This window comes from Furipterus horrens, unplaced genomic scaffold (genome assembly GCF_987537825.1).
Source record: "Furipterus horrens unplaced genomic scaffold, mFurHor1.1.pri manual_scaffold_9, whole genome shotgun sequence".
Classification (NCBI taxonomy): Eukaryota; Metazoa; Chordata; class Mammalia; order Chiroptera; family Furipteridae; genus Furipterus; species Furipterus horrens.
In genome coordinates, this window is record NW_028327179.1 from 15,943,589 (window position 1) to 15,969,328 (window position 25,740).

Below are 25,740 nucleotides of genomic sequence, written 5' to 3' on the forward strand. Positions count from 1 at the left end.
ACAGATTTTACATTTTGCTCTGAGACATCATTTTATAGGCTTAGATTTCCCAGGGATAGTAAATTATCTTCCACTGGGGTGTTTATAATCTATGAAAGGCAAAGCTGCATAATGACTCAGTGGGTTTTATCATTGCTGCTAGGTTAATTTTCGGTTAATCTCCTATCTGGGAAAATTAAATGGACAGCTAGTGCGCTCTCGTGATTTGAAGGATCCAAACAACAATGTTATTAACCAGAGGGGTGGGAAAAGCAAACAATCATTTTGTTGTTTCTGGGAAAGACACGGATCCAGAGGTCGTGACTTCTAGACCACAGAAGGCAGCTATGAGCTCTTGAACTTAAACTCCAATGAGAAGCAAGAGCAAGGTGTGAAGAGCAGCAGAAAACTTGGAAGTGTGGCTGCTCTCTTAAAGGAGTCGCTCTTAACCCATTTTCCAGCCCCATGCCCTGCAGGAACAGGACCGGGCCCCTGGCACAGCATCACAGTGAGAATCAGGGCGGGGGCAGGAATCTCTGAACCTGGAATGCAGCTGCTCCCAGAGTGTTTCACTTCCTTACATTCCTCCAAGGGAGAGAGCTCCTGCTGCCCCCACTTCTCAGTGACTGAGAATTGTTGGCTCGGAGGTGAGAGACTAATTATACGAACTCAGACTGAAATAAAATGTGTTTTCCCAGCACAAACAACATGGCTTAATTGGATAGGACATAGGGGGAGTCAAAACATTGTTTCACCTAGCAGAGTTGCAATTTTAAAGCAAGAAGAGCCCCTAGTGATCACCCAGCTGACTTCTTTTTATGAACTCAAAGAGTTTATGACTTGTTCAAAGTCACATAGCTTAGTGGCAGAATGGGGACTAGAACCTGTGTCTCTGGACTCCTAGTGTAAAGTTCATTTCACTGTATCAAACTGCAGGTTAATTTGCTGTTTGATGGTGATGGCTTGTTAACCCCAACCTCTATCAACCTGTCTGATCATGAATCACAAGAGGATACTGAGAGAATGTGATTGACTCATAACAGCCTGTGGCTACAAGAGAGAAAAAAAATTTAAAGACATAGCTCAGAGAATGTGCCCTGCTGATCTTTGGTTAGGAAGTCTGTCCTTGTTTACGAAGGAAAGTAGTACTGTTTATTGAGGTGCCAGTCTTAATCTAAAAGCTATAGTTTCATAAAATGAATTACTTAATTTATAAAATTATAAAAATAAATCATTCAATTTACATAAAGATGTCTATCTCCTGGCTTTCAGGGAAAGCAAATGTAATATTTTAAGTGTGCCAAAATGCTCACTTCTTAGCTGAATTAATTAATGTATTAAAAAAAGACAATCATCTACAAATTAACTATATATTCAGTTTTCCATATGTCAAGTTTATATAAAAATCAGGTACACTGGGAATTTCAAAGTTATTTTGAAAGTTTATTCAAAATCCAGCCAAAAAGGTATCCTGGGACGAAAAGATTCCTAATTTTTCAAGTCATGTCAGGTCACTATTCTCGTGAAGAACTGATATGCAAATTACATTTAAAACACTTGAAAATGTGGTGAAACAGGTCACCAGTGCTGATGAATACCTAAGGCTCCGCACCTTACAACATAACAATTGACACAGAGGCAAACACAGAAAGCTATCAAGAGGAGGAGACAGAGAAGTACAGCCCAAAAGCGGGGTGCAGATCCGGGTTCTAGTAGGAGAACTAAGTGACAAGGAGATAGACAACCTAACAGACGAGGAGATAGCCAACTTAACAAATGCATAGTTCAAAGAACTGGTGATAAAGATGCTCACAGACTTGACAGAAAAGATTAAGCATGACAGGAAAGAAATGAAGGCAAATCCACAGGAAACTAGTGGTGAAGGAAAGGAAACCAGGTTCCAATCAATGGATGGGAATATAAGGAAGAAATAAACAGTCAACCAGCACAGAATGAGGAAACAAGAATTTTAAAAAATGAGGGAAGGCTTAAAAACCTCAGGGATAGCTTTAAACGTGCCAACATCCGAACCATATGGGTGCCAGAAGGAGAAGAAGAACAAGAAATTGAAAAATTATGTGAAAAAATAATGAAGGAAAACTTCCCTGATTTGGGGAAGGAAACGGACATACAGGCCCAGGAAGCACAGAGAGTCCCAAACAAACTAGATCCAGGGAGGACAACACCAAGACAGATCATAATTAAAATGCTAATGGTTAGGAATAAAGAGAGAACTTAAAAGCATCAAGAGAAAAGAAGAGAGTTACCTGCAAAGGGGTACCTATAAGACTATCAGCTGATTTCTCAAAAGACACTTTGCAGGCAAGAAGGGACTGGCAGAAAATATTCAAAGTGATGAGAAGCAATGACCTACAACCAAGACTACTCTACCCAGCAAAGCTATCATTTAGAATGGAAGGGCAGATAAAGTGCTTCCCAGATAAAGTAAAGCTGAAGGAGTTCATCATCACCAAGCCATTATTAGATGAAATGATGAAGGGACTTATTTAAGAAAAAGAAGATAAAAACTATGAACATTAAAATGACAACAAACTCACAACTATCAACAACAGAATCTAAAAAAATAAAAAAACAAACTAAGCAGAAAACCAGAGTAGGGACAGAATCATAGGTATGGGGAGCATGTGGATGGGTGTCAGCTGGGAGGGGGAATCAGGGAGAGGGAGGGAAATGGTGCAGGAATTAAGAAGCATAGTAGGAGGGTGAAAAATAGACAGGGGGATGTTTCGAATAGTACAGGAAAGGGTAAAGTCAAAGAACTTACATGAATGACCCATGGACACGGACTAAAGGGGGTGGGACTGCTGGATGGAGGAGGGGTCCTGGGTGGAGGGAAGCAAAGGAGTAAATTGGGACAACTGTAACAGCATAATCAATAAAACATACCAAAAAACCCCACTTGAAAATTATTTTTTGGCTAGTGTTCATAGCATTTCTCTGATAAACATGGGGATACACTTCTCCCAGTCTTCAGAAAGCCAGAGTCTCTTGTGATAGGAGAGAGGCAGCATTGTCCTGCTATAACCAAGATGACTGTCTGAAATTGAGATTATCATCTAGAGTTCTTTTTTTTTTTTTTTTTTAATTTTACTTTTTGGTTTTTCAATTACAGTTGTCCTAGAGTTCTTATTACTAAGATATATGTCTAGAAACTTAGGAAGTGTCTCTTACTTTTGTTGGCACTGTTCTCAAGATTTTGTGATGCCATCAGTCTTGGATCATAAAAACCTAAACAAATTTCTCTAGTGATCAGATACTCTGAGTGCCTGAACAAACACCGTCTTTTTTTTTTTTTTTTTTTTGACATCTAAAACCAAACCTGGAAAAGCAGCATCTTCAATTTAGAATAAGGACTTGCTTCTGTGGCTTATCAAAGTTTTTATGAGCAAGGGGCTGCAGTAGGACTCTTTTTAGAAAGAGATGTGCAAAACCTTTCTAACAAGGCTATTTGGAAAGGCATTTCTTAAGATAGTGTGTCTAAAATGGGCAATTCAGATGGCTAACAAGCTCCCCTAACATGAGGAATTCCATTCTCCAGGGGTCATCAAACTGTTTTGTCAAGGTAAAGAGAGAGCAGGTGGGTGCTGAGATAAATAAATAATATATTCCCACACTAGCTAGGAAAAAAAAAAAACAAAAAACACTTAGGAGAAGGAAGAAAAACTTTTCAATGGACACCCAAAAGCCTAACTGCATGCCCTGCTGTTTCAAATTAAAAGCCTCTCGGTGAGACTTGTGAGCTCCAACAGCTCCGGCTGAGAGTGCAGCCGAAAGGATCCGGTGTACACCAAGGCGGAGGGAGGTGTTACTTAGCAACCTGGGCAGGAGGGGATGCTCGAGTTGGTCCAACCCGGTTTCTGCTGAAAGCTGCACAGCTGGCAAGTCTTTCAAGGGAAGGAAGGAAAGAAAAGTCCTGAATAGAAATGAGTTCATTGTCTTGCTGCTTCATACACTCAACATAACCAACATATCCTTCTAAGATAAAGGCTAACTCCAATTAGAATTTTTAAAAAGATTAATGTCGCAAGAGTCCAGGTACCACTGAACAGAAAAATAAAGGAAGAAAGAAAATTATAGCAGATGACTACCCTTTTGAGATATAGAATTAAAAAATATATAAAACTTACATATTAGATATTTCAATACATCCATAAATATTATAATGTACCATGAAAAATAAATTCTGCTTCCATCTATATTTGTTTGCCTTTTTTAAAAATTTGCTTTTTTGAAAAAATATAAGGTTCTTAATTTGTGACCCTATTTGGTACTTACTTTCAGATAAAGTTCACCAATATTAGCAAGATGACTGTGAGTGTGTGTATACACTATCTGTAGACCCTGAATATTACACCTCAAAAAACAAATCTTGATTGAACTTAGAAATAGAAGGGTTGTTGGAGGTCTTTTCTGCAACTAAACTTTCCTTTCAATTTAGAAATTGTGAGAGTCTAGAATGCTGAATCCTATTCTATGAAGGCATAAATTAATGGAAAATAAAAATACTCTTACCCACAGGGACATGAGAGAAATATGTAACTCTAGAGTTTACTTAAGGCCATAAGCTTCCAGCTCAAGCAGGCACATTCTGTTATGTTGTGGGATTGAATTTAACATGGTGTTGTCTTAAATCTCACCTAAGACTTCATTCAAATACATCTATAATCAACTATAATACAACCATATGGCATCAATGCCAAAAGGAGCAACATATTATTTAATAAATTGAAAACTCAATAAAAAACTTCCTCAGATTAATTTCAGCACAACTTTCAGGAAACCTAGTCATTATAAAATAAATATCTGTAAAATACTATCTCCCTTTCATTTTATTTTCAATAAAAATAGAAATTTATGCCACTTAGCTAATATTTCTATTAGTTAGATTTAGGGAATACTACTTAAAGACTATTACTAAAAATAATTATGTAAAAATAAATATAGAATAAAGTATAAAATGTCTTTAAAAATATTTGTATGCTCAGGAACATATATGTATCTTCCATTCAAAATACATCTTGCAGTTAGGTTACTCCAGCTAAAATTAAAGTTAAAAAATTACTTCAATAACATTTGTGGGGATCTGAAAGATTAAAGAGATATAATTTTATGAAGATGCTTCACAGATCAGCAACTTCTCTAATATGTAAGCCAGTAAATTTGCTTTGGAAAAAAGTATGTGTTGATAAATCTTCCCAGATATGTTTTCTGTCGATTACTACCGTAAGATATATTTTATTTAAAATTAGGATTGTCTGGAGTTTGGTGGATTTAATTATTTGTAATTACCCAGCTGTTGTCAGCCTGTGGCCATTTTATGACAGCGGCATCTACTATGTGGGTCAGGTTCAACTGTATATCTTCTCAAACACAGATTTAATGTGCTATTGACGAAACCATTACTAGAACCAAATTAAAGTCTGGGCTGATGTATTGGTCCACAGGGAGCTGTCAGACATGAAAGGAGTAATTAGTATTCATTACTTCATACTCCACAACATTCCAATTATTAATGAACTTCAACTTTTGGACTCTGCTATATCTATCACAAGCACCTTCTCAGACACTCATTATAAGGAAGAATAAACTAATATTAGTTCTTTAAAATCCCCGAACAAACAGAACCAAACTAAACAAAAACACTACAAATGCCAGACACTTTCTCAGGGATGTGGCTTCTCTCAGGAGTATAAAAGTGTTATTCCACCTGCATTTGAGGAATGTGATGTAATAAAGACATTCTGGGTGAATACACCGGCTTTAGTCCCTATGGTTTGTCTCCCCTTCTTTTTCTTGTTTCACTATTTTGTCTTTACAGTACAAATGGAAACACAGAAAAAAATCAAGTACAATGTTCATTGTTGGAGGTCACAACAGGAAGAACTATTAGACAATTTAAAACATAGATTTGCTTGGGATGTGATCAAGGTAAAATCAAATTTTTCTGTTCCTGTTTTAACATTGCAACTGGGTTTCTAGCTCTACTATTAAACAAAGCATATCAATATTTTCCTGTTAATTTTCTTTTCCAGTGTTTTCTTTTAGGTTTTATTTGTTGCATTAAAAGAAAGTTAATACCTATTTCTACCAATCTGTTTTTATTTTTCCATATCCCTTTCTAGTTTACACATGTGTGAATATTTTATAAAGTTTCCTTCTCTCTTTGTAAAGAGTTACATGAAGGAACATGAGAGCATTTGCTTTGTTTAAACATTATTTCCTGCCAGGTGAAAAGAGTATGATCACTAAAAATATAAACTTTATTCCAAAGTACTTTTAAAGCTTTTATAAAAAACAAACAAACAAACAAAAAAATACTATTCACAAAATTTTGAGTGTCCTCAATTTTTTTCTGTTCAAAAATAAGAATTGGAAAAAAAAAAAAAGGATGTAGGAATAGTCCCTCCTGGGAAAAAGTGGCCAATGGTATTGAACACAGAAATCTTTGTATTGTATAAAACAGCAGACGGGCAGAGGCCCCTAAGTCGGTTCTGTAAAAGACTTCAGAACTCTCCCTTGAACACTACTGGGGAGCATGAAAATTTATACGAGCACTTTGAGAAACAATTTGGCTTTGTCTTTTAAAGGTGACTGTGCACATACTGTAAACCCCACTATGCTACTCCAGCGTATGAACTCTGAAGAACCTCTCTGTGTACACACCTGTAGATGTGTATATGAATATTCAGTACATTAATGTTCATAACAGCATGGCTTCTAATAGCAAAAATATCTAAAATTAACCTAAGTGTCCTTCAACAAAACCATAAAATAAATTGAAGAATAACCACGCCCTTGAATAGTACAGTGATGGAAATGAAAGAGTAAGAGCTAAAAGCAAGAATATAGGTAACTCTTAAAACATAATATTGAGTAAAAAAATTCAAGTCCCTTGAAACTATATCCACTATAATGATATTTTTATAAAGCCCGAGGTTAAACAAAAATAAACAATCTGTTATTTTTGGGAAATGCATATGTATGCTGAAACTTTTAAATAAAATAATGGACTGATAACAAAATTTAGGGTTACCAACTACCTTTGGGAGAGAAGGAAGGAGGAAGGAAGGCAGCACAGAGGTGCCTTAAAGAATATCGGAATCTTTCAGTTCATAATGTGAATGATGGGTACATGTCTGACTTAATACTATGCTTCATAACTTTTACATCAGAGAGGTAAAGCATTTTGTAGGCTTCATAGAAGAGCTTCAATTCAACTCATTGTAATAGGCACCAGAGAATTCTTAAAGCATCTTTAAATATGGGAATGAAGATAGAAATGATATTGGAAAAAGTTACTTAAACCACTGTCTGGGTTGGAGAGGAGTGAGCAGAGAAAGGGCGCAAAAAGATTACTCCGGTCATCACGAAGAAAAGGTGGTGATATGAAAACAAAACATAGATTCTGAAACACTGATGGGAAAATAAACAAGGTTTAGGGGAGAAAATGGAATGAAAGAGTAGGAAAGGTTAGTCTGGAAAGGTAGCATTCATAGGATTTCTCTGGAAAGATGGTATTGCCTATTTATTTGGAAAAGCTGTTTAAGAAATTAGGTTTCTGCATATTAAACTTCTTAGAATCACAAAGCATCCTAGAAGAATAACTAAGCTCCTTCAGGCCCCATTTTTCTCATCTGTAAAGTGAGCGCACCCTCTGTTCTAGCATCTCTGCTGATAGTATCACCCACCATGATGTCGTAACTACCTTTCTATAGGTGTTCCCTACCTACATGTTCAGCCAAGAGCTCCCTGATAAGCTCATAGGTCAAATGGCTGCTTAGGTGTTAAAGCAGCACCTCAGTCTTTGAAAGTCTAATGAGTGAAATCATTCTCTTTCCCTACACTTACTCCCACTCCTGTATCACATCTCTCCAGAAATCACACCATCATTTCATGTGGCAGAAAACTGGAAACCACCCTTTCCCTACCAACAACAAGATCCAATTAACGACTATGTACTGATGACATTCACTCCTTGAGAATTCTCTGACTGACCCTTTTCTCTCTATCTCTACAGTCACTGGCTTAGGTTAGGTTCATATCATGTTTCAACAAAATTACTCTAATTGTTTGCTAATTAGGCTCTGGCTCAAGATCCATGTTGCTACAATCAATATTTCCTGCCACTAACAGTGTGACCTTTCAGAAACATATATTTGATCACATTGCTCCTAGCATACTTAAAGAGTCTTCACTAGCCTTTCCACTGTCTTACTTCTTAATTTTCAAGTGAAAAAAAAGAGACTCCACGTCTGTTATCCAGGAAGGCGCGCTTCTTTGGTCAAAAACCATCGCTGCTGTCATCTAATGTTACTGATAGGAAAGGGCCTCTTGAGTGTGTTTGGGGGAAAAATTATCAACCTATGGGAAAAGGCCAACCTATGGGAAAAGGTCAACCTACAGGTCATTTATGGATGCCTGAGGACATCTGTGTTCTGGGCCCTGATGATCTCTCTGGCCTCATTTCTCCCAGTCCACTCATCTCTCCACACTCCCCTCTCTGCCTCCCAACACAAGACTCTTCACTGATTTGGATCCTATCTGCAGTTCCCCAAAGCTGTTGGGCTTTTTCCTGTGTTTTGCTGTTTGGTATTAGTTCTCCCATTCTAGGATTCTCTTTTCTCATTTGTCTACCTGACAAATGCCCACTCATCTTTCAAGACTCACATTAAACGTCAATGCAATCAAGTGTAATTTTTTCTTCCCTAAAGCCCTTCCAAGTCTCCACTATAGAAATTACATCTCCCTGCCATGCCTATTTCTATCATCTCATCAGTGGCACTATGGCACTGTACTCCTTTTATTATTTATAGGTCTGTCTTCCCCCTGAGGAATACAGCTTCTTTAAGAATGGGATCTATACCTCATCACGCTTTGAATCTGCAGCCCCCTAGTACAGCGCCCAGCATATAGCGGGACTCAGAGAGCTTATTTGGTGGCTGAGAGGACATGGAAGGCATCACTAGCACTCAGATTCTCTGGGTAAACATACTCTAAAATCATCTGCATGGAAAAGGGAAGCAGGAAAAACTAGACACAGATCTGAAATTTGCCCCTGTACAAGTGGTTGATCCCAAACGTAAGTGTTTACAAACTAGTATTGTTAAGGTAATAACTGCATAAATAAATAACATTTTTAATATTCTTATGTAGCATTTTAAATTCTCTTGACCTTCTAAAATATGCTGGAATGATATGATTGGCTCTGTGAAGCCTAACAGTTTATACAATTCGGGGGGGCGGGGGGGGGGACACAAACGCCAAATTTGTTACACCTAAAATTGTGTTAGTGAAAGTCCAAGTTAAAGCTGGAGAATATGTATTTCACTGACAAAAAATTTTAGGTCTTCATAATAGAGTCAGAACCTTAATAACAAGGATTTCACTTTAGTGACAATCACAATATTACACTATATTTTTAACATCAGACACAGCTACAATTACATTCATGTTAGAGTTGCAGTTTGTTAAGTGGCTTATTAGATTGTTCTAAATGTACATCTGGCTAAATTCCGGTTTATTAAACAATTATAAGTTGTCAGTCTCTGTAAATGGATTTACTTGGTGAGTTGCATAATATATACTCATCAGTTAGAGACTATTTAAAAAATAGGAGTAAGTCACCTTTATGTAGACCTATTTCCACTGAAAGCTGACAGGAATAATGTAGTGATGAAAAAGGAGACAGATACCTTTGAGACAGAGTGGGTGTCAAAGACGAAGGGGGTTGGGGAAGTTCTGAAATTAGATGTCTGTAAAGAAAAAAAGTGAGCCAAGAAAACCCAGTGAGACAAGCCTGGTGAATGCTGGTCTCTTGAGTGAAGAAGCACCAAGAGCCTTTAGGATGCCTCCCGTGCCCCCAACCCCCCCCCCCGCCCCCTGCCTCCGGCCAGGCCTATGCAGGCTTAGAGACGTAATGGCTTCCTCCGACCTTTTACACACTTCAAGAAAATGACACAATGACTCCTTGGAAATGGCTCACGGCCCCTGGGAGACTGTCCTAGAAAATGGGATGTCCCAGGGGGGAAATGGCAGCCATTTAGAACGTCCCATGGGGGTATTCCAACGTCTAGGCAGTCCGCCACTACTGACAGGGTAGGGGGGGTTTTAGGGGCCCACTAATGAGTTCCGTTTTTAATGGTTAGATTTTGAGTGTATTAAAAAAATAGAGCTCGCACAGCGAATCTATAATTTTCAGGGTGCTATTACTTGCCATGAGGCTAGGGGTAAAAAAAAATACTGAGTGGTTTTAAAATTGTTTTCAAGAAAAATATTGAGTAAATAAGGATTCAAATGATATGCATGCAGTTCAGGTGAACATACTGAAGAGGTGTTTTGCAGAGTACTGATGTCAGAGAAACACTGGTATAAATTAATAAAGGAGTGACTGCCCTCAGATTTGTGACAATGCAATGCTTTGTCTATAAATCAGGACTTGGGTCACATGAATCTAAATCCAGCAAACAAGTCGCCTGAAAGTCTGGATCATATTGAGGTTGTTTTGGACTTGCAATGTAGGTTTCACGGAGTGAAAACTCAGAAGTATCACCCAGAAGGTTCCAATCGATTGTATCTGGTTATGAGGCTAAGAAATAGAAGCTGATGGTCAAACTCATATGCAACACAAAACATATGTTAAAAATTCAGGAATACTTACTTTCCCTTCTTAATCGTGTTCCTGCCAAGCAGTGGATCAAGGACGGGATCTATGGTTTCCTCAAGGTTTTCAATTAAGATGACATCTCCAAAGGCCAGAGCAGTTTCAATGGCATTCAAAAACCTTTAAATTCAGTCAAAATGGAGATAATCAAATTAAGCACAGAAAAAAAATGTTCAAAATTATTTAAATAAATTGTATTTAATATTTCTGTCCCACTTTAAACGGGACAAACTAACTTAGCGAAAACTATTTTATAAAGTAGTATTCTTTCTTAACTGGATTACATAGAAATTAAAGATTAGATTTTGAGATAAATTTCACTTGTAATTTCCACGTGAAATTCAAGAGTTTGAACTAGTAAATCCATGTGTAAATTAGTTACTTTTGATAATAATCATGGCTGAAATAAATAAACTGTCCAGCTATAAGTCTAATTCCATTAGATAGGTCCTTTTTGATAAAAATTTCAAATTACATTACCTTGTAATTTGATCAAACTTTCATTTTCTAAACCTTTAGGTTCAGTCATGTAAAGTGGTGAACTATCACTTTATCTCATTCCCACTCTTCAAAAACAATCTGTCTCCTACAAAAATAATTTTTCCATGTATTTAATGAGCAAGGAATATATTTCTCTGCATATCTGCAGCTAACTATTCCTTATTGCATTTTACATGTGAAAAGATGATGGAGGGGGTCAAACGAAATATTAGTAACTCTAAAATTATTTATTCAGCATTAATTGAACAGCAGCTATATAAAGACAGCTTTCCACTTATCAGACAGTATTATCAGACCCAAGAACAAAAAATCTCAGAGTAGATTTAGTTCTCAAAAGTGACGTGTAATACCTAAGAAATTAAATTATCTTCAAGTATTCAGTATTGGGACTTGGAGCCATGTTAAACCTACTATAGGCAAAGAACATAGAAATCTGACTGTAAATATCATTAAGCCTATAGATACAACTGACAATTCATGTGATTGGCCAAATGCTCTCAAGAAGGATTACAATACATCATATTTCCATTCTTGGCATTAGGAAATTGACATATTTTCCCTCTCAAATGTAGTATTTGCTCTCACCTTCAATCTAATTATCTCTTCAGGTAAGATGCTGCCCAACATAAATGCTTTTCAACTTTATGTGAATCAGGATCAGACAGGTAACACCAAATTGTCACATTTTCAAAGTAGCAGTGACGTCTAACAAATGTCAGGACTTAAGTCCAACCCAATTCACAGCAGCTACCCAGAAAGCCAATCCTTCAGACTTCACATACCCTCTCTGGCCTAAATGTGTGACTTTCAGGTCCGTTCCATACTTATTCTTGATCCACTTAATTCCCTGTTGCTGGGGATCTATCAGCAGAGGCCAGCGCTCACAGTGTGTTAGGATCATGGCATTTTCGGTTGACATTCTGTCACTGGGAAGTCCTTCGTTATTCCAGGTAGCAACTGTAGCATCATCCGTCAACATGGCAATCAAGTCCAGGCCTTCCGTTATTGGGATTGAAACCTTTGAAATTAGAGTTAAATGCAATGAATAATTAGTGTGGCAGAGTAAAAGACTCAGAACAACAGACAAGGAAAGAGACCCAAGCCAAGAGAAGACATGCAAATTCTCTGTAGACCCTCAGAAGCCAAATAAAACTCTCATTATGAAATCCAAGTACCTCCACAGCTACTCCAGCAAGGTGAGAAGTATGTATTTGCCCAGTGCAGAAATCACCCCACATAAGCGATGCTAAAACGCAGTATCTTGCTCAGGCCTTTCAGCTTTTACTGCAAGCCAACACCACAGAGATGACTTCCCTTTCTGGGATGGGTTAATGCAATACATTCAGCCCACAGGAAGTCAATCGGTGTGCTGATTGTGTCCAGGAGCTTAGCTTACAGTCTCTCCTCTGCCTACACTGTGATTGTGGAAAGCAACATTGCAAAGTGGGGAGCTGTCACCTTTAAAAGAGGGTGAAAGAGAAACCTATTTCAAAGAATAAGGGTCCTTCTTTATAAAAATCAACTAACTCTTGAATTACTGACAACAGTTGGCAAAATGAGAGTCACAACTTCATTTCAAATAAGGAAAACAAAACTAGAAATGTACTACTTTAATTATTTTCTGTACATATTTATTGTTAGCACACCCATGAATTTTCCCTCCCATTCCAATAAAATGTATGTTTTCTTCTTTTTGCCTCTTCTCTCAATGTTGCAATTTTTGTCCTTTTGTTACTGATAGAAGCAAACATTTATTTTTAAGTTGTAAAACCATTATTATTAGCCTCCCACTAATTAATTATATCTCTGTGGCTGTGGTTTATGAAGTACTGCTTTTCTGCATATTGATATAAAAACAAAATGTTTTGAAACTGTTCCCTGTGATGTTAAGCACAAATAATAAAATAAGTTCTGCTCACTGTCAAAAAATAAAAATAAAAAATAAAAATAAAATAAAAATCAACTAACTTTACGAAAAATAAACAAGATTATGGGAAGCAATTTATTCATTGGGTCAGCAGTCACCAGACATTTATTGAGAATCTCCTACATATAAAACACTGTCTGGAGACACCAAAATGAGCAAGATGAAAAAGGAGCTCGTCCCAAGGCTTGATGGAAACATGCCCCCGTAAGAGATTACAGGAAGAGCCCTACCTGGAGTAGGCAGGGGAGGCCAGAGCAGCAGTAGGAGTTTGATTTATTGGTTGCCCACAGAGCTTCCGTAAACAAAATGCTGGAAAAATTTCCACAGAAAGCTGTGATACCATTTTGTATCAATACAGGAAAAGTAATCCAATATTCCTACTGTTCCTCACTACAAGGTAATCTTAGAAATAAACTCTATCTCCTAGTGATATGAACAACAAGCCCTGGTATCTGACTCAATCCAGTTTCTTTCAAGACACAGGCAAACTGGTATCTTTTAGAACGAGCATCTTCCTATCAGCCTAGGATACGTGGTTTTAATTTCTTACCTTCTACTTAATGAACAACTTGAAACAACTGGAGACTTGAATTCACTTTAATTTCTGAAGCTAAAAGGAGTAATAGAAGGTACACATGTAGGTCTGGTATTGTAATTCAATAATTTGTATTGTTTGAGCACTTACTGTTGGCAGAGTGGAGTGCAGAGAATCAAAGAGAACACCAGCCTTCCCCCACTTTTTAATGGTCAGTTTACTCTAGTAGGGGAAATAAAGCAGGTAGTTCACATTAAAGAATATCATAAACACTGTGAAATAGTTTGAGATTTAAAATTTTAAAAACAAATATTAAGATATTTTACTCCTGGGGTTATGTACAAATAGGTAGTTGTATGACAACATAAATTTTTTTCATCAAAATATTTTTTGATAGTTACAATACAGGCATCACTCTACAGTAAGTGTTTTTTGTAGGCTGAGGAAAAGAAACCTTAATCCATATGTACCTTCTTTTTCTTCCACTCCTCTTTTGAGGATTCCTTGAAGGAGTCTACAGCAAGGAAGATGAGCTCAGAAACCAGTGCAAAGAGAGAGCCCTTGAGGCCCCAAGTCAGAGTCGCTGAGTCAGTAAGGCTCCGTCCTATTGCTTCGTTACGTAGTGTCAACATGTCATCAGTCAGGATGCTACTACAAGTTGCTGCTGGGAGAAAAAGGGCGGAGGCTCCCCTCTTTGGAAAAGAAGCTTTGACTAGAAAGAAAAGAGAAGGCTGGAAGCACCTGCCATGAGCTAAGCCAAACTCATCCTCACACCAAATGCATATCAGAATCTTCTGAAAACTGACCAAGTGGCATATTCTAAAGGAAAAAAAGGGAACTTCCTGAAATAAGCCTCCCAGTTTCTCCTAATATGACGTTAACAACCAATATTTATAATGTTAAGTGTTTACAAAATTTATTCATATACAGTCATTGTTTTAATTGTCTTTTAACTCAAGCAGTTCTACAAAGTGATTATCTCTTTTTAAAAAATCTATTTTGAGATATGAACAGCAAGGCTCAGAAAGGTTAACACCAATAATAACTCCACATATTGGATCTGTCTATAAACTGCTAGGTCCGATTAATGAGCAGAGTGCAAATGCCACCATGAACTTGGCCATGTTTCTGTCTCTTTGTCCAGCAGACAACTTTGGGTGGAAACAATTTAGTTGGACCCTCCAGGCCATGTATACCCACTACCCCTGTCCTTTTCAGTCACCACCCTCTGTACTACTCTTTGGACAGAAACAATTTTGGATAACAGGGTACTTTGGATCTTCAAGGTCATGTATGCCCTCTGTGCCTGTCCTTTTCAGTTACCAGCATGCTACTCGGTTTCTTCCCCATCCCATCCTCCAAACTCGTGTCCCCGTTGTTGACTTTCTGAAAACCGTTCCCACATGCCCTGTAGTATGCTCGTCCTATTTGGACCAAACCCCCTCGCTCTCTCCCAGTTCGTCTTAACCAAAACCCAGATCTCCCCTAGGGCTGTGGCTTTCAACCCCAGCCTGCATGTCAGGATCACATGGAAGCCCCATAAGCTGCCAACATGCAGGCCCCATCTCTAATGATTCAACTTCAACTAGCATCAATGTTTTAAAAGCCCACTCCCACATGAGTTAGAATAGAATATGATGGGGGCACAAAAAGGAATGGGATGCTGATACAGGCTACGTTGTGGATGAACCTTGACAACACGCTGTATGGAAGAACGGTCATAAAATTTCACATAGTGTACAAATTCATTCATATGAAATGTTCAGAAGAGGCAAATCTATAGAGACATAAAAGATTAGTGTTTGTTTAAGCCTGGAGAGGCTGTGATGATTGAGGGGCGACAGCTGATGAGTATGAGTTTTATTTGGGGGTGATAAAAATGTTCTCGAATTGAGGGTGATGATGGTTGCACAACTCTGTGAATACACTCAACATCACTGAATCATGTATAAGACTTCTAAATGAGTGAGATGCGTTGTATGGAAATCATGCCCCAATGAAAAGAAGTACTGAGCACCCACGATGTTTCAGGAGTCCTTCTTGGAAAGAGCAGTGAACAAAACACAAATCCTTGCTTCCCTGGATCTTACATTCCAGTCGGGGGAGAGAAAACATGTGAACCATACAAATGAATACACGAAATAACATCTTAGGAAGTGATAAATGTTATGGTGAAAGAAGAAATCGAGCAGGATGAGGGATGCTGAGGGATGGAGGCTGTAATCATATCTGGTGCTTTGAAGGCGTTATTTGAACAAAGACCTGATGGATGCAAGGGAGTGAAACATGTTTATGTCCTGAGGAAAGACTCTTCAGGAGAGAGCAAACAGCTAGTGCAAAGGGCCTGAGGTTGAAGCATATCTGACATATTCCAGGAAGGTGGCCAGTGTGAGTGGAACAGAGAGGAAAAGAATAATAGGAAGTGAGATAAAGAAATAATGGGGCCAAATCATATAGGGTTCCTATAAGGTCTTGTAGGATTTCTGGCTTTTGCCCTGAGTGCAACTGGGAGTCACCGAAGGGATTGTAGAAGAAAATTCATGTAATCTGGTTTGTGTTTTTAAAGAGATCAGATGTGAAGTGGGAAAACCAGTTAGGAGGTTTTTACAGTGGTCTGAGAGAGGAATAATGGCTTGGCCCAGGATCGGAGCAGTGAAGGTAGGGAAAAGAGGTTGGATTCTGAACATATTTGCAAGGTGTCACCCATAGAACTTCCTAGATGGACTGCATATAGGTGTCAGAAAAAAAAAGCGACATCAAGGTGACTCCAAGGTTTTGGCCTGAGCTGACAGAAGGATGGAGCTGCTATTAAATAAATCGAGGACACTTTGGCAGAAGAGGCCCTGGGGCTGAGATCAGGATTTCGGGGTGGATGTGCTATGTTTGAGACACCTTTCATATACAGAACTGAAGATGCCACCGTCTGGGCTGCAGATATACATTGGGAGGTATCGGTATACAGGTGACATTTATAGCCATGAACCTGTTAAAGAGCAGCTCAAAGACTGAAGTGTGGGCTTTTCAACATGAAGAGGCTGGCGAACCCTGGCTGGTGTAGCTCAGTGGATTGAGTACCGGCCTGTGAACCAAAGCGTCACTGGTTCGATTCCCAGTCAGGGCACATGCCTGGGTTGCTGGGCAGGTTCCCTGTTGGGGGTGTGCAAAAGGCAACCACACATTCATGTTTCTCTCCCTCTATTTCTCTCTCCCTTCCCTTCTTTCTAAAAATAAATAAATAAATAAAAGAGGTTGGCGAGAAAAGAAAGGATCAACAAAGAAGTCCAGGATAGATTGACTGGTGAGGCCGGGGAATTGGGGAGGGAGGGTGACATCTTGGAATCCAGTGAAGAACGTATTGATGAAGCATGAAGCAATCGACTATATCAAATGTTGCCACCAATAGTCAAGTACGATGAGAATGGAAACAGACCCCTAGACTTGGCAATGTGGAAGCAAAATCTGACAAGAGGAGTTTGGAGGAGTGGTGGGGACAAAAGCCTGCCTGGAGTGACTCAGAGAAAATGGAGGGAGGACTTGCAGACAGTGAATCTAGATTACACTTCTGAAGTCAGAGCACAGGAATGTAGGAGTAGCTGGAGGTGCACAGAGGGTTGAGAGAAATTTGTTGCTGTGTTTTTAAAACTTTTCTCACCCAAGGACATTTTCATTTGCTTTTTTAGAGAGAGAAAGGAAGGGAAAGAGAGAACATTGATGGGAAAGAGGCATCGATTGTTTGCCTTTGTACCCACCCAGACCAGGGATCCGCACCAGGACCGGGGATTGTACACCTCCAGACTGGGGGTTGCTCATGCCTGTGCCCAGACCAGGAATGAACCGGTAACCCAGTCATGTGCCCCGACCAGGAATCGAACCCACAACCCTTTGGTTACCTGAGGACACTTTAACCACAGAACACACCAGCTGGAGTTGTTGCTGTATTTCAGTATATACAAGAAAAAACTATGTATTTGAATACTGGTGGGAATGATTTAGTAATGAATTAATGGGGGGGGGGGTCGATGATAACATAGAAGGGAGAATTGCTCTAGAATTGTCCTTGAGGAAGGGGAAGCAGATGGAAACCAGTGCACAACCTATGTGACTGGCCTTAGATAGAGGTGTCAGTTTTCCACTTTACAGCATTAGGAAGACAATGTATGAGCACAGATGTTGGTAGGGGACAGATGTGGTTATGGCAGTTTATCCGTGATCATAAGTATATCAAGTATCTCTGCATCTTTGGATGCTTCTGAAATCCATTGTATTCTAGTTTCCTACTTCCCTTGCAGAACTACCTCATTGTAATTAATGCAGCTTTAGAATATATTTTAGTATCTTGAAATCCAAGTGCCCTCTTACTGTTCTATTTCAAATTACCTTGGTGCCCTTAAAAACATACTCTTCCAACAAACTTTGCAGTCACTGGATCAAGTAAAAGTAATTCTCCTTGGAGTTTTGACTTGAACTTAGTTAAATGTATTTACTGAATTGGGGAGAACTGACGTGTTTAGAATATGAAGTCTTCCTTTCCAGGACTCCAGTAAAGATGCTGGCTTGCTTTATAAAAGAGTCTCCTCCAAGGTGACCTTAAATATGTCAACTGATCACTAATAAATGATGTTTGGTTTAAAGTTTTTTTAAAATAACACAAATCACAGTCACTTGTTGACTGGTTAATTTACATACCGCGAGAATCCCCAGGACACCCAAGCCAAAGTGACAAGCCAGAGACACTTAGGAGACAGTTACCTACAGACAACAGAGCTCTAAAAACACCCTATATAAGAGGAATTGCTTCTTGGAAGCAAGGGCAAGATAAGGAAACATTGTTGAAAGAAAATTAATTTAAAAATTAACGTTAGTAAGTAATTTCAGCTCCTTGTGGACCCTGGCACATGTTCATACTAATGTGATTGTCTTTCCACTTTGCTGTGACTGAATTCAGAAATAGAGGACAAGTAGCTCAGAACCTTGGAAACCTCTATTCCATAAGGACTAGCATTTATTACGTTTTGTTTAGCACTTTCCACCAGGTATCTTAAGAGACAGAAAAGTCTCTTCCAAAGGGATGCCATTTATACAATTTGGAATTACTTTCTTCCTTTAGGATGTTACTCAGTTGGCATGATGCCCATGTTCTCAAGAGAAAAGGAGCATGTTATGATGAGTGAAAACAGATACGAGGTTCCTTGAGGAGAACTGGGGGGTGGGGGGGGTGGGAGCACAGTCAAACACAGGCTCACAGTTAAAAGGAATATATATGTAGCATCTAGCATCAGAGAATGATCTCTTCACCTTGGTTATATGTTAGAATGTTTAGACATTTTGGATAAGTCAATCAATTTTATTATTATTTTTATTTGTATGCCTTCTTCAAAGCAAAATTTTATTTTCATGGAATCCTATGATTGTAATTTTAAGTAAATGGGAACATACAAATCAATAGATGGAAAACTCCCTAGAAACACATACACGAAATAATGCTATGCCAGCAATTAAAGACCAGTTTTAACTACATTTAAGAAGGCAAATTTTCCTTTTGAAAAATTAGAAATGACAGGTAGCATAAGTCTGTACACCCAATAGTATTACACACCCCACAGTGAGGAGTAACTATAAGACTAAGAAGACAATGGGAAGCTCAGTGGCGTGACATGAGGAAGTGCATTTCCCTGTAATTTTGCAAAAAATGAGAAAATTTTATGACTGTGAATGCAGAGGGAGCCACAAAAGAGGACACCCGTTAGTGTGAAGTAGTCACATGTTGACCCAGGCAAGGACACTCACACAGAGGATTAGTTCAGAGAGGAGACTAAGAGAAAGATAAGGAAGAATTAGACCACTAACACCCCTGAAATTCAAAATGCAGTAAGAGCTGGACAAAATCAGCAGAATGCTTTCTCTTCTGATATAAAAGCATGTTTAATGGCATAATTATTTAAAGAAAAACCTTGAACTTCCAGTAATACAGGTAACCTCTTTTAAAAAATCTGTAATATAAAAACATCGTTTGATACTACAGATATATTAACTACATGAGTTACAAAGGATTTTTCTTTTATAATTAATTATGGGACACCTTCAATAATGAGCACTCCCTAAACATTTACTTTTACTTAAATTGCAAAAACTCCATTGACATGTGTTTATGTCATAAAAATGACAGCTGTCACTCAGTGTTGGCAGGGGACTGGTTCTAGAACCTCCCCCCACCCCACCAATACCAAAACTTGATGCTCAAGTCCTTCGTGTAAAATGGCATTGAACAATGCATGCAATCGTCCCTCCACATCCTCAGATTCCCAGCCACGGTCTGGAAACATTATTTTCTATCTGTAGTTGATTGAATCCATGGATAAGAAACCTGAGGATACAGAGAGCTGACTGTATACTTACTTTAAAAAGTCCACATATATGTGGACCTATGTAGTTCAAACCCGTGTTGTTCAAGGGGCAATGGTATTGTGAAAATTGAGGCAGAATTAGCAATGAAGAACATTAACATGCAGAGAGATTTGGGATATCTTAATGGCTGGATATATAAATGAAGAACATGTTTTAATCAACTGAGATCACACAGTGTTGCATAGAAAACAGTGGCCTGGCCCTTGCTGGTGTGGCTCAGTGGATTGAGTGCTGGCCTGCAGACCAAAGGGTTGCCAGTTCGATCTGCAGTCAGAGCACACGCCTGGGTTGTGGGTCAGATCCCTAGTTGGGGGCGCTTGAGAGGCAACCACACATTGATGTTTCTCTCCCTCTCTTTCTCCCTCCCTTCCCCTCTCTCTAAAAATAAATAAGTAAAATCTTAAAAAAACAAAAATGAAAAACAAAAAAACCCACAGTGGCCTGAAAGTCAGAGGTCTGATTTCCGTTTCTAAGTGGCCTCAGTCAAGTCACTTACATTTCCTGTGTCTGTTTTCTCTACAAGGAGGACCTCAAACTAGGTGATTTCAAATCTTCCAAGTCTATGATTTCACTTTGTTTACGGATCTGAATTTTCAAATTTAGGGTGAGCTATTTTGACACTCGTGTTCAAAATGCTACACTTTTAATCTGAAGCAGTCATAAAAGTACTTTAACAAATAACTCATAATATTAGTAAGAAAACAAAAGGTATCATACTATATAATAACACAATCATCCAAATTTGATTTCAGTTATCAGTTTTGTTACTAGCTACAACTACATCTCTATAGTTTACATAATTAATTTTTATATTTCCATCTTCCTGTTTAGCCATCATTAAAGTAAGAAAAACTACAATACACAAGAAACATCTCCTTCACACCAGAATTCCCAGTCAGTCATTGTTACTGAGGTACAAAGGAGCCTGGCACACATACTGCTTTTACTGCTGAAATTTCAACACGCTGCTTCCTAATGCTGACAAGGTAAGGGACTGGGCTTACCTTGTGCTGGAGAAAGGGAACCCACTTGCAGTCTAGCAGCTCCTGACGATACTGCTTTGTAAAGGACCCAACGTAAGACACAAAAGCTGCCGCAAGCAGAACATCTCCACAGAGTGTCTTCTCTTGAGCTTCAAAGGATTCAATAGACTGACCCCAGCGAATTTTCTCTGACTGGAAGATAAAATGACTCAGGTGTGATTGCAGCATGAGCAGTAACTTGACAAACACTTAACGTAATTGCCTTAGAACACAATTTAAGTCTACGCCCAGTCTTTAGAATGAACGGAAGAGAATTAGGTTGGCATGGCTACTACAATCTTTCATATGTTTGAAACCTATCATTCCAAAGGAGCATTCATACTGTCTTCAGTTGGATGCTCTATCCCTTTCTTGGTGATTGAGGTCCCTCTTAAAAGTCTGATAACAGTCACTCACTCTCCTATCCCTCTAAAAATGGAAGATCAAGAGCTGTGGCCAAGATTGAGTGACGTTAGGACTTTTAATGGCAGCTTGGCTGCTTCCTCCATCCCCTGCTTTCAGCAATGGTGCTACCCTGTCCTAGGCGAACTTTGCTTTTTCTTTAACATACTGGCTATGGGCTTATTATAGAAAAAGCAAAATGACAAACACCACTCATGTTAATTATTTAAGACATGAGCCTTAAAGAGCCACCTAACCTGAATTCTATTAATTAAAAAATAGCTCTGGTAGTTTCAAAACTCAGGTTATTTTTCTAATAAAATCACGTGATCAGTGACAGAGCCTATAACATATGTAAAAACATGGAAATCAGAAAGACTTCACCAGCCCTGAAGATAAAACACTCAAAGAATGCTGCTGAAGTCCTTGTATCTACTTGGATGGCTGTTTTAAATTTGATTTTCAGGTTAAGTATGGGGAGCCCTTAATATTGGATTTGAATAAAACTACAATAAATATCTATGGATTAATTAAACTGCAAGGTAGTTCACTGACTCACTTTGTTTCAATGCATGCTAAAAATAAATACATTCTAAACACATGCAAATTAACAGGACCTGGAAAAAAATCAGCAATTGGAGAGCACAAGCAGGAATATCCCTGTGGAATTCAGTTTTTCTCATGAAAAACGAGGGACAGACCACAGAAAACAGAAACGACACACGTCATAATAGATGGGCATGCCAGTTGCCTGCAATCCATCACAATACCCATGACACAGAGGCCATGAAATGCGCAGGTGAAAATGGTCATCAAAGTTGTGATACGACAGTCCCCTCCTTCGCTGAATACAGATCGCCCCCAGTTCGCTCTACCAGTCAAACACTGAGGGTCTTCCGCTCTCTATCCCTTCATAGGCTCCATTCATTCCCTTCCTCAGCTACAGACAACGTGTCCATTAACTTTGAAAAGGAATCTCTCATTTGCCTTCCCTCCATCTTTGTTGTCTCTTCGCTTAGCAAATGTTAAACAACAGAGTGCACCCACCTCATTCTGCAAAACAGCTGTGAAATCTGAAGATTTACTAAATGTAGACTTATTGGCTACTGAAATCGTCAATAATTTCGCTATACCACCCACGCAACATAAATCATTATTGACACTGGCTAACAAGAGTTTAAGAGTTGGAACATGTCCTGTAATAAATTTCTAGACATTTAAAAAATCACTATAATTTTATTCTAATGCATTATAGATTGCCTGTAATGTCATCCTGGCTGGGTGACCCATTTCTAATTTTGAACAGCTGTTCAGCTCAGGAGTTAGTTAATGATTAAATATAAATTGTCTGATTTATTAGTCTGAATGGCTGAGCTTCCAGTTCAATGCTATATAGACAAAATCATCAGTCTTAATGCTTTTCAGAAGTCAACTGTCTCCTGTTCTCGTCAGAAAGAATTTATCCTCAAAGGAAAAGGTCTGACATCTTCAATTAATCCTTTATATACGTGTGTGTGTGTGTGCATGCACACGCGCGCGCGTGTGTGTGTATGAGTGTAATATATATATATATTTTTCTGGTTAACGCTAGTCAACCTGTTTTCCTTCCCTTGTCTAAATCTTCACGAGTAAGTACAGCCATTGGAAGACATTGCTGTGTGTTAGAGACCCAGGGTAGAGTCTATTTTTCCCCTCATAAAACTTTCAGACATTCTGTAACTACTTCAGGAGAACAATCTAATTAAATGGCACTTTTTCTTTTCCTCAGATACTTCACAAGCAGGGAACACTTCAAATTGCTTTAATCCTACCACTTTAAGTGGGAGCAGTTGTAAACACCAGCTGAAGAGCTGGAATTTCTCAAATACCTGAGAAAAATGAGTCTTCAAAAGACCCCAGATTTTTTTTTTTATTTTTAACAGTGGAGGCTCCCCAAGCTCACCCATTCCTTCATTCAACAAACATTTATTGACGCCTACTATGTGCCTGGGACTGTTCTTTATGCTTGGGATCAAGCTGTGTGGAAAACAGATGGAGTTCCCATTCTTGACCTTCTATGTGCGCGTGTACAAGTGTGTATGTCATGTGCTGATCAATGCTATGAAAAAACAATGAAGCAGAGTAAGAGCTGTGGACCCAGTGTGTGTGCAGGGGGCAGGGGACATGCTAATTCAGGAAGGAAGAGCAGAGAAAACCATACGATAAGGAGAACATTTAGCAGGGACCTGAAGAAAGTCAGAGTGACAGCAATGTCATTGTTGGAAAAGGTAAGCCACATGAAGCAAAAAGGCAAAGGACGGAGGGCAGAAAAAGCAAGATGAAGCAAGAGGGAAGGTGGCAGGTGTGAGGATGGGCGGTATCCAGGAGCCAGCTCATGTGGACCTTGCAGGCCAGGGAGAGCCTCTGGACTGCATGCGGAGTTAGACAATTAGTTACTGGAGAGTTCTGAGAGAGCAGTGACATGAATGAACTTAATTTTTAAAAACATCACTCCGCTGCAGTGAAGGGAGTGCATGTTAGGGGTAACGGTGGAGGTGAGGGTGGTACTCCGGGGCAGAGATGCTGGTGGCCTGGAGAGGTGAAGGTGGTGAGGATGCTGGGATTCTGAATGGACCTTGAAGGTAGAGCCAATATAATAAATATGCTGTGGACTGGGCATGAGTTGTGAGAAAGAGCAAAAAGTCAAGGGTGATCCCAAAGTTCTCAGCCCTAACAACTGGAAGAACGGACTTGCAGTTATTGAGATGGAATGGAGAGAGTGGAATTTGCAGAATGAACTGTGAGGGATGGTGGGTTTAAATCTCTTTTTTTTGTAAATTAGATTTTTTAAAACTCTAGTATATTTATAAGAAGTCAGGTTATCCTCCAGGTCAACCGACCCTAACGCATTTCTCCATTCTTTCTTGCTAAGAGAACCCTGACTTTGAATAGGACCGTAACGAGTCCAGCCCCATGAGATGGGCAGTGATTAGCTAAGCCAATCATGATCACCCTGTTTTCCTCTTTCCCAGCCTTCTTTGCAGCTACATGTGGTCAATCTAGCTCTGGCTAGGGAATCTGAAGTGGCAGTCTGTAAACATGTTCCTAGGAAAGCTTCAGTGTTTCTTATATAAGGACAAAAATCCAGCTGATCCAGATTATTCTCTCTCTTGACTGAATCTGAAGGTAAAACAGCCATTTGTGACCATGATGCAAAATGCATGAGGGTGAATGACCACCTGCTAAGTCGGGAGTAGTGGGAGGGCACAGAGAGGTTGGGTGTCCGACCACTAATTATCTGGTCTACCCTGGAATGTTTAGTAATATGTAAAAAATAAACTCCCATTTGTTGAAGCCACTGTACACCAACTTTTCTATCACTGTCAGCTAAATGCATTTCTAATAGTGCAGTTATGGACTTCGTGGTAGTACTCAGAGAGAAATAACAGTGTTATTAAGATATAGGTTAGATATCATGAAATTCACCCTTTCAAGTACACAGTTGAATGAGTTTTTAGTATATTCACAGACTTGTGCAATCACCCCAACTATTTAGAATGTTTTGATCACACAAAAGAGAAACCACACCTATTTAGCAAGCACTCCCATACTGTGAGCTCTTTGTCCAGCCTGCCAACTGCTCCTCTACCTTCTGTCTCTATAACATAATTAGGGAAACCACTGAGTTTATGGCTATATACTGAAAAATACATACAATCTGTCACTTCTTACTTTGCGTAAGTTAGAACTCTAGTACGAATTGATGATTAAATATTCTCCTTTATTGATTTCATGTCTGTTTAGTTGCTATTGACAGCAAACAAAGAAAACTCCCAAGAAAACTGATCTGCCTATTTTAGATAGAATTGGGAAGAGAAGGCTAACTTGCCTCAAGTTCCTTGACGAGTTTGTTAGCGAGTTCAATGGTTCTGTTTGTTTGGTTCACCTCTTCTTGACACCGAACCTTCTCAGCTATTGCTTTTTCAAATGAAGCTGTGAGTCTGCTCAGATTTCGATCCAGATCCTGAATAAGAGTCAAAATTAACTTTGGAGCTATTTTTAAATAAAAAAGAAATATTATTATCATCTTAAAGCATCTATTACCTTGCGGTCAATGAACCAAACCTCTATCCGTCCTCTGACCTTTGCCCCTTCAGAACACACATTAGGGAAGAAGGAATGCCACCACAGCCTGCCAGCTCACCATGTGGCCTTCTCTCCTTCTTTCTGCATGGGGCAGTGGGCTGACAGTGATGGGGTGTCCCTTCTCCCTTGCGCCTAAGCCTACAATGATAAAGGTCACCTTTTG

At 39.0% G+C, this 25,740-nt stretch overlaps 1 protein-coding gene across 1 annotated transcript in view; it reads right to left on the reverse strand.

The window, feature by feature from the left end:
- DNAH11 (dynein axonemal heavy chain 11) overlaps positions 1–25,740 on the reverse strand; it is a 255,136-nt gene that overhangs the window by 48,334 nt on the left and 181,062 nt on the right. Inside the window, exons 62-65 of the mRNA XM_090286851.1 lie at positions 25,317–25,455; positions 21,033–21,199; positions 11,944–12,179; positions 10,658–10,780 (exon numbers count right to left, since the gene is read on the reverse strand). Coding sequence (XP_090142977.1) covers positions 10,658–10,780; positions 11,944–12,179; positions 21,033–21,199; positions 25,317–25,455 — 665 coding nt within the window. The remainder of the gene's footprint in view (positions 1–10,657; positions 10,781–11,943; positions 12,180–21,032; positions 21,200–25,316; positions 25,456–25,740) is intronic.